The sequence below is a fragment of the Lepisma saccharinum genome, chromosome 16 (genome assembly GCF_977018435.1).
Source record: "Lepisma saccharinum chromosome 16, izLepSacc3.1, whole genome shotgun sequence".
Taxonomy (NCBI): domain Eukaryota; kingdom Metazoa; phylum Arthropoda; class Insecta; order Zygentoma; family Lepismatidae; genus Lepisma; species Lepisma saccharinum.
Genome location: NC_139244.1, coordinates 54,436,264 through 54,446,492, shown reverse-complemented (window position 1 = coordinate 54,446,492; position 10,229 = coordinate 54,436,264). Strand labels below are relative to the sequence as shown.

The following is a 10,229-nucleotide window of genomic DNA, read 5'->3' as shown; positions in this document are numbered from 1 at the left end:
CATTAAACCAACACATTTTCATCACATTATGTTATTTCATAAGTGTAGATACTCAGACAAAGTTTAAAATAAGTGGAGTGTAACCCAAGATTCATTTAAGTCATCCATCATAATTGCAGAAATCCTATTTGTATTTCATTGTAGCGACTGAGTTTTGCCAAGTTAAAACTTAGTTACTACATATATACACAGAACAAAAAGTGTTTCGATTGACACAAATATGCTGACTCCAGTATCGTATCAAAGTACCCTTTTGTTGCATCAAAACTAAAATTACAGGTTAAAGCAGTGGCAGCTGGCAACTAGTATGATGGGTAGTGGCAATGTGGTCAAGAAATCGAAAAATTTTCCCTAGCATATGTCATAGAAATCTAATGAAAGAGGTAATTTAAATGGAACTTTGTTTACTAAAATTGAAGACAAAAATTCAGAGTTCCTCTCTGCCAGTTCTCTATGTTACTGCATTTACTGTTATTAAATCAACACTTTTTCATCATTCACGTCTGGCTAATCGTGAAGATAAGGATGAGTGAACACTCACAAAGAACACCAGAGGCATCTCGTGAACGCATGCGGTGCATGCTGCACATGCGTCAATTGTGGGAAAAAGGACAGCTTGCTCTGCGACGACATTCATGATCATTTCTACATTCTAATGTCTTCATATAGGAGAAGCATTTATTTTGCACGAGAGCGCTGAACTAAGCTTATATTACATTTCTTGGATCTGAAGTGACGCATGCGTCAATTGTGGGAAAAGAATTATTACTTTCTTTCACTTCAGATCAAAAAATGTAATATAAGCTTTGTTGAGCGCTCTCGTGTAAAATAAATACTTCTCCTATATGAAGAAATTAGAATGTAGAAACGTTCATGGATATCGTCGCAGAGCAAGCTGTCTTTTTTCCCACAATTGACGCATGCACAGCATTCACGAGATGCCTCTGAAGAACACCCATGCACAGGCTGGGATTCGAACCCGTGATCCCCGGCATCGTAGCATGTTGTGCACGGAGGTCGGCCAGAGTTTCTAGAAAATAAATGCGACTATTAAAATCTTGACGCCTGTCACCTTTACCCCCTTTTTTTAAAAGAATAGAATTGATGTTTAAATATGGAGTGGCACGGCCAAGTTATTTAACATTTAATTTAATATCGTATAGTACATTGGAAAACGGTGTATGTAATAATGCTCTAATCTGAATCATCTTCACTCACTACCCTTACTTTGACACACCATCGGACACACTCACTAAAAAGAAAAACCCTGAACAATTAGACACTGAGTCGAACACAGTATTCTCGCCTTGCTTTGCTTGTAATTTGCAACCCCAGTATGGCAGACAGTACATCAACAATCGGTGTTACTAACAACTGAAATATGATTATTTGCTAAATGAACTGTGGATCTACAATTTTTAAAATTCAATGCAAGAAATTGAATTATATCTCCAAGTGAAATTCTTATACTGATAGATTTTCCGTGTGACTTTTTACAAATATTAAAGTAAAAAATCCCCTGGTGATGCAAATTCCCTTTGATATTTAGACAATTCTTTTTTAAAGAAAATGTCTTTACTATTGTCAACATCAGTTGCAACACGTGTGTGTCTGTGTGCGTGAGAGTAAGGAAGAAATTAATAATAAAAAGAAATCTGGATGGCTCTTTAGACACATCTGTCTAAATGGTTATTTCATTTTATTTCATTTCATTTCTTTATTAGTCCATCACAGGACTGAAGTCCCATTTATGCTGAACATAATGTACACAAATGTTAATAATGTTAATCTTAATACATAAACTAATGTTAAGATTTATGATAGTGTGACAACATATAAATACAGTTAAAGCTCTTTTACAGACAAATTCGATAAAATATAATGTTTTACAAAATTTTGGGCCTAATAGCATAACATGAATCAAAAAAATATATCCAAATCATGCACTAATGATAATTCGTTAAACGATTCCTGAACTCTTATTATTGGCAAGTTTTTGTGTATGTTTAATCTTGAGAATGGTGTGTAGAAAGGTCTTCTGTTCCTCGCTCTAAAAGGTGTTACATGGAAGTTTATTCTCTCTAACAGCTCAGAACAGAACCAATCTTGTATTACTAATTTACGTAAAAACATTAGATCATTAAAAACTCTTCTGTCTTTCAAAGTCATTCAGCGATGGCCCAGTGTTCTCTTTACTGATGAATGCCGCCTGTGTTTGCGACCTGATAATGGTCGAGTACGTATGGGGCGAGAGTCGGGTAGCATTGCTCGAGCTCGGTGTGTGGTGGAGAGGCATCAACAGGGAGGTGGCTCAGTCATGTTTTGGGGTGGTATCACGATGGGACGTCGCGTGCCACTGGTTTCTGTCCAAGGGTCTATGAATGCTGTCACATATTGGGACTGTATTTTGGAATGTTTTTTTGTGCCTTTTCGTGCTGCTGTGGGAGATGCTTTTGTGTTGCAGGATGACAATGCTCGTTGCCACAGGGCACAGATTGTAGGAGCGTTCATCGACAATGCAGGTATCACACGAATGGACTGGCCCCCATTTTCCCCAGACATGAACCCTATTGAACATGTATGGGACAATCTGAAAATGGCTGTCCGGAAGCATGTACCACCTCCCTCAACACTGAACGACCTCCGACGAGCGGCAGAAGACGAGTGGGATAGGATGGACCAAGAGTTCATTGACAGTCTCATCAATGGTATGCCACGATGTGTGAATGACCTGAAACGTGTACGAGAAGGCGTTACTTGCTACTGAGATGGATCATGTGCTTTGCAGAGACCAGGTCACGTGCTGTCTTTATCTGTTCCATTTTCGCCATAATGGCATACTTTGTTTCTTCGTCTGTCACTTGACTGGGATTGTCAAATCGTTTCACTGTACTGTGGTCAAAGGTTTCCATGAATACACTATTAATTTTTCATGATGTCTATACCTCGTTTTTTTCTCTAATACCCGGTACTGTGGGTGTTTCCAAACTTTTTTTGATGTGTATATTTGGGAAGATATTATGTTCGTTCTTCCCACATAGGCAGGAAAGTATCTTTCTCGCGAATTACTTCTCCAACGAGTATTACAAATTGGTCGTTTGCAACTATGTGAACACAATGCGAAAGCTCTCGCATCGTGCCAGCTGAAAATGGGCATGGCTGGTTGTCTCATGGCTACCACCACCTTCCTCGTTTTCTGCGGAGACTTTTTCATGCCTCTGTGCAAGGGCCACTGCTGGCCCGGACCAAGTGAGAGAACAGCAGGGGATGCGACGTAGGAGGAATTGAGGCAGCTGTAAGCTCGAACACTTACGAGATTCGAATTTGCTTGTTCGTAAATGTATTAATTTAACTATATTTTGGCGAAGCAAGTGCTTTTTCTGAGGGTAGAGCCATGGCACGGCAGCTCTCCCCTTAGAGCCACCACTAGGTTAAACTATCTATTGATGCACCAAACCTGCAGAATTCATGTTTTGGATGTGTGCGACTTACTCACTATCATATATAAGCATAAAATCAAAATTTGTTATTTACTTACGTACAGTGAGTATATACTTGTCAAAGACAACGTTTCGGTGGCAACTGCTCCCTTCTTCAGGTTAAGAAGTCGGCTTTACGGAAGTCCACAAAGCTTCGTCATTTGGAAAGGATATAGGTTTTAATATGGACAGGTACTAAAACAGGACTATTCCCACATTTTAAAATCCCTTAAAACTTATAAAAACTGTTAAAACCCGTGTTACTATCCGATCACAATTCACATGTTGACTGGAACTGGTATGTACTCAAATGCGTGAGGTTGCGAGTGAGTCAATTTTCCTCCTTTCCCTAACTTCCCCTTCCATTACATCATTTCAAACGAGAAGTCGCATATGATGCTTGCCTCCTGTTCAATGTCTGGGTTAACCTTGAATCTGATTTCTTTATATTCATGTTTTCCCCATTTTTTCAACATTCCTAGCCATATTTCATCAATATTCCCATCTTCTCTATTCAGCTTCTTCTCTCTATTTTTACATAAATGAGGCCTCAAACATTCCTACTTAATAATTTGTCTTCCTCGCGTATAACTTCCCGTGTGACTATCTCATGTTCCTCTTCCAATACATGCTCGGATAATCCCGTACGGGGGTTTCTATCTTTAATATCCTTATTGTGTTCTTTCCATCAGACCCCCATACTCCTACCAGTTTGCCCTACATATTCTTTCTTACATTGACATTTGATTCTGTATACGCCCTTTTTTCCCTCTACATTATCACCCTTTCTCATTCCTTCTCTTTTGTAGCTCATAAAATTTTTTTCTAAACATTTAGGGGCTTTCATCCCACACTTAATTCTATACGCTTCTGTTACTCTTTCCACTTTTTCCGATACTCCCCTAAAATACGGGATAACCACATACTTACATTCCCCTATTTTCTCATTTATATTTGCCTCCACTTTCTTCTCTCCCTTCTTTTTACTATCTTTATTATCGTCCTTGGAGAATATCTTTCTCGCCCTACTCAAATTCTTCCGCATTTCTTCACTTTTATACCCATTCTTTCTACCAATTCCAAAAATCCATGTTATTTCTTTTTCCAGCATCGTGTTACAATTACATAATCTTAAGGCTCGAATGAAGAAATTTAAGAAGACATTATATTTTGTCCTCATAGCATGTGCTGGTCCCTTATTTATGTACTTATCTCCTGCTAAGGGCTTACGGAAGACACCCGTTTTAATTTTCCTACCTGTCTTACTGATCTCCATATCTAAGAAGCTAATCCTATTATCTTTCATATCGTCCCTCGTGAACTTAATTCTTGCCTCTTGTTCTTCTAGGTTCACGTACAGGCTATCCAGCACCTTTTCTTTCCCAATTACTAAAAAGTCATCTACATATCTCCCATAGTACTTGACTCCATTACTTAATGCACTTAAAGCTGCATTCTCAATATAGTGTATGAAGATACTTGAAACTATCCCAGAAACAGGATTCCCCATTGCTAAACCTTCCTTTTGCATAAAGATTTTATCATTGCAGTAAAAATAATTGTAACCTGTACTTATGTTAAACCACCTCACGTACTCCTCTGCGGTTATTACATCTGTACCATTTCCCATTAGCCATCTACGCAAGCAATCAGCGGCTTTTTCTCACGGCATGCTGGGGTAAAGGTTGACTATATCAAAACTAGCTATTCTGTCAATATCTTCAATTTCCCCCTTTACTTCCCAAGTGTTCATCACGCTGAAAGCCGTGTTTTAACTTACTTTAATAATTCTTCCTACCAATATCTTTGCTATCCCGTAACCTGGGTGGGAATACATGGGTACAATTGGCCTAAGAGGGATGTTTATGCATTTTAGGAATCTCAACGTAAAAACCTATATCCTTTATAAATGACGAAGCTTTGTGGATTTCCGTAAAGCCGACTTCTTGACCTGAAGAAGGGGGCAGTTGCCACCGAAATGTTGTCTTTGACAAGTATATACTCACTGTACGTAAGTAAAAAACAAATTTTGATTTTATGTTTATATCAAACCTGTATGCAAATTTGATGCATCTAAAACTCTATGTGTAGGAGATGAAATTTAATTTGATGTTATGTTAGTGACTTCCCAAATGAAACAGATCTTAAGAAAATACAAGTGTAATCCCCTCCTGCCCCCCAACGTTACTCTTTATTCAATTAATCTCCATTCTTACATAGAACTACCTCAACATGTGATCTCAGAGCTTCCACGCCCGTGTCTCTTGAATCGAACCAACCAAATGCAAACGTATGCAACGTCTCACGCTCCTCCCGTGAGAAAGGTTGCATTTGGTTGGTGCATTTCAAAATGAGGTGTGAAAGGTACCCTTACAGCCCTCATGAAGCGTGCGCCCTTCCCGCCTTTTGAAAAATTACATTTAGTCATGCAGCTAGTTACCTCATGATTCCCAATTAGTTATACTCTGTCCCAGGAGTCTGGAGGAAGCGAGCGAAAACAAGTCCTAGACAGGGCTCGAACAATGAACGCACCAGCAAGGAAGACAGTGTGTGGAGTGTGAATGGCTGGCTGCAGCTACCAGCCGGTTCCAACAGCTCAAATTAATTTTCTCTACCACTCGCTTTCTCACCTTTTCTACTTGTTATGTGCGATGTTGCTCTACAGACTGGTATAAAGTATAATTTTCAAAGGGTCACATGTATCCAACTAGGGGTGCCTCAAGAAATCAGAAATTATGTTTTACCACTATTGAATGGGACGCTACAAAATGCAGTGCCCACCAATTAGTCCACCCCTGGGCTAGCATGACAAGCTAGACACCCTACCCACAACCCGCCGCTCTCCTCCCTCCCACGCCTTGCTGAGATCACATGTGAGGAATCCCCTCCCCTTGCCAAACCCAGTGAACTCTACCTTTGATTTTTCATGTAAAGGAACCACAAAGTTATGACATCAGACCTAGCACCTAACACATTATACCATCTAATATTGGATGCTTTTGGATATCCATATGCAGTCTAGAAGATAGCAATTGAATTTATTTTTGTATCTGTAATAGACATTTTTCGGTTCTCTTTCGATATTTATGGGTTATCAATAGAGTTGCAAAAAAGCCGGCTATTTTGAATGGACTTTTTTCTGATAAAAAGACAGCTTTTTTTTTTTAAAAAAAAAAACACACCGAAATTTGGGATTTTTACCAATTACAGCTAACCTATTTCACTTGAAGTTACTGTTACGAGTTTACAGGTTTGTAATGACATATTTTAAAACTAGCTACAAAAATTTACATGATGTAGTAGCCAAGAGAGAGATATCTGGAACCTTTATATATTATATATTACACCCCCCATATATACTGGACATATCTATGGTATAAATAGCGAGCCACCTATGTAGTGTTTTGAAACGTGGATATATCATGTGTCAGACAAATCTAGGAAAAAAAAAGTAATCTCGCCTGCCAATCAAGGTTACTGCTTGCTTCAATTAATATCGATTTTTAAATTATACAACTTGAACATGTGACCTCTGGAAACTTCCAGACAAAAGTGACAAGATATTCATCTATTCAAAACGTGCCAAAGCAATGCAAGCGTATGCAGTGTACCAGGGGCTTACCTAAGATATGTGCGTGTGCTCACCTTCTATGTATCACTGGGACTCATATGGAGTAACAATAGTAAATGGACACCTAAAATACCAAAATATGTTTTTGACTACGGACCCACATGGTCTCGATACCTGCCATATGCGATCAGAAAGACGCTTAGCCCACTTTAATGTGCCGAAAAAAGGAAATTCTAATGAGAAACTACTTTCCTGTGAGAAGATTGGTCTTGTTGTGTTCGGGGTCTAACAACTATGCTGAAGTGAAATCTGGTAATAAATAATAATAATAATAAACCAAACCATTTCCAAGCACCAATATAAACAAACAAAGGTGCATTGCCATGGTATGTATCATCAACTGTAATTTGACAACAGACAAAATGCCTAGATATGTATGCTGTCTTACGATTATTGTTAAACAAAAATGTTCCAAGGATTTATAGTTAGACACAACAATGTTAAAATTATGAATTGTACTTTACCTTCTTGTGGCAAATGTGCTATTTCTGTTCCCTGGAGGTTGAAGTAAAGGACATAGCGGTAGACTTCTGGTTTTCCTCTCTGCATCAAGAGCCGACCTAGTGGCAGAGTGATTAGCATGGTGCACTATGAGTCTGTCCCTACATCAATTTCATCACTCATCCTCCTCGTGACGATTAGCCAAATAACCTGATCACTGAATAAATATCTGCTCCAATGTGCACTGTAGTATTCAATCTGTGAATTATTTATCAGTTTGTGACAAAATAAAATGATGCCTTGAGTATTCCCTTCCTGCCAGTGCTATATTCTCCATGTTACTTCGTTTACAGTCGGTAAACCAATGCTATTTCAGTTTTTTTTTTATAACTTTATCTTTAATATGTGTGAACATGCTCAAACAAATGTTAAAATAAGGAGTATGATACATTTCAACCAAGTATGAAATAATTTGTCACCTCATCATTTTTAAAAATATTAATAATTTGACCACTTATTTCGACATCTTTCAAGTGTTGAAAACAGACATTGAATTTTTTTTTCAGACTTGCATTTGAATCTGGCAGCCATTTTCACACCTGTACGAAAATCACTGTAACTTCTGTTCTATAGTCCCAAATGTAAAGATTCAAAAATAATTTTATTGAATATTTTACTCTTTCTTTTTGTTTATTGTCATTTTTCCTTCCAGATTAGAAGTTTTCATGCTGTACTACAATAAATCCAATATACTTTTCATAATTTCTCATCTTTGAGGCACAAAATAACCATGAAGAGAGCAAAACACCTTAACCGTATTTCTTATGTTTACCCTGTGGTGCCAAGTAAGCCCGAAAATTGAAGAGGTATTCTTGGGCAAATCAGTCAGGTGATTTCCTAATAGGCTTCCGAGCTTTCAAGAGCTAATATACATATCACTCTCAACTTAGGAATTGAAGTGAACATTTTTAAATATATGAAGTGCCTGGTCACCCTTTTTTTCTATAAGCACGTGTGGAACTGGAAAATGAGGAAACTGCAAGACAAAAGATTGAAACCTAGACTTGTTAAAAATGTATATATAAATATGAAACTATGTATTATATGTAGATACAGGGTGAGCCAAAAGTCGTAAACCACACAAATATCTTTAAAACTCTTGGAGTGAAAATGTTCAAAGCATTAGACGCATCTTGGATATCTGTGGCAAAGTTCTGGAATGGTAAAACATGCTTTTAGATATCCATATGCAGTCTAGAAGATAGCCATTGAATTTATATTTGGATCTGTAATCGACTGTTTTGGGTTCTCTTTTGATATATATGGGGTTATCAATAGAGTTGCAAAAAACTGGCTTTTTTGAATGGACGTTTTTGATCCAATAAAAAGAAGTTTTTTGTTTTTTTTAAAAGAAATGGAAATTTGGGCTTTTTACCAATTACAGCTAACCTATTTCACTTGAAGTTACTGTTACAAGTTTACAGGTTTGTAATGACATATTTTACAACTAGCTACAAAAATTTGCATGATGTAGCAGCCATCACTTCTACTTTTTTAGATTTTTGAACTGTTTGAAAATAAATTATATGGTTCCCTAGGATGTTCACAATATTTCTGTATTACTTTTGTTCATAAAAACAAATGTAATGTAATTAGGAGGCAAAATGCACTTGGTGGGCATATCAGGTGGCAATCTTTGAATGCGTCTCATTCGTGACACTCATGCCAGTGACAGTGAACAATTAGTTGGTAATTTATTATATTTAATAAACAATTGCACCTCTACAAACAAAAAGCCATTAAAAGTTATTATGGATTTTGTAAGCTTTAGGGAATGATAAAATATATGTGACACACCCATGCAATAATTGGTTATTATTTTTTATTAATGATAGTAATATTTGTAATTATTTTAATTAATAAATACATGGCACATGTATAATCAGCAAAGGAAGCAGAGATTCAATAATAAAATGGTTTCTTGAATTTTAGTGAAAATAAAAGTGTGGGCCCGAGAGCCATCCCCCTGCACATAAGTTTCTTGTACAACATGGGTAAGCTAGGGTTAAAACTAAACGTGTAGTTCTGATGAGAACATCTGACTATGAAATGGACTAAAACAAGATTTTACAGGTTTGTGTCTCAATTTAAATGTTGATGTCATAAAATATGAAACAAATGTTAATATATAAATATTTGATGTTTCGGCAGCGAGTTGAGGCAACTGCAATATGCTGCAGAGTTTATGAAGGAAGAGACTGGATCTTGTGAGATGTCTGACAGAAAAATGTGGGGTTCTGTATTCTGAATTCCCACATGCGAGAATATCCCTCATCAATATATTAGGATTTGGCCAATATATTCCTTCTGCCACTTTGGCTAATCACGATGCACGATTAAATTAGGAATGGGCTAATATGAAATTTTGGTTGACACCGATAAAGTACCAATATTCTACCAATCCAATATAAAATTCCTAATGGTCCTTGAAGATCCTGAATTGATCCATTTAATATTTGTTTCCAGGTGATTGCAGCGCAAAAGAAATTGCAAATTTAGACACTTGCTTTTTTAAAAAGTGGGGGGTATGGAGATTATCCATAAAATTTAGAACAAAAAGGGCAGAATTTTGCACTAATTATAAGATATTTATAGATATATTGAATCAATAAAATAAT

At 37.1% G+C, this 10,229-nt stretch overlaps 1 protein-coding gene across 1 annotated transcript; it reads right to left on the bottom strand.

Annotated features, from left to right (window-relative positions):
- Positions 1-4,167: 4,167 nt before the first annotated feature.
- LOC146000588 (uncharacterized) lies at positions 4,168-5,109 on the bottom strand. Its single transcript, XM_083138341.1, has one exon. The coding sequence runs from the start codon at positions 5,107-5,109 to the stop codon at positions 4,168-4,170; it is 942 nt and encodes a 313-aa protein (XP_082994467.1).
- Between the last annotated feature and the right edge of the window lie 5,120 nt (positions 5,110-10,229).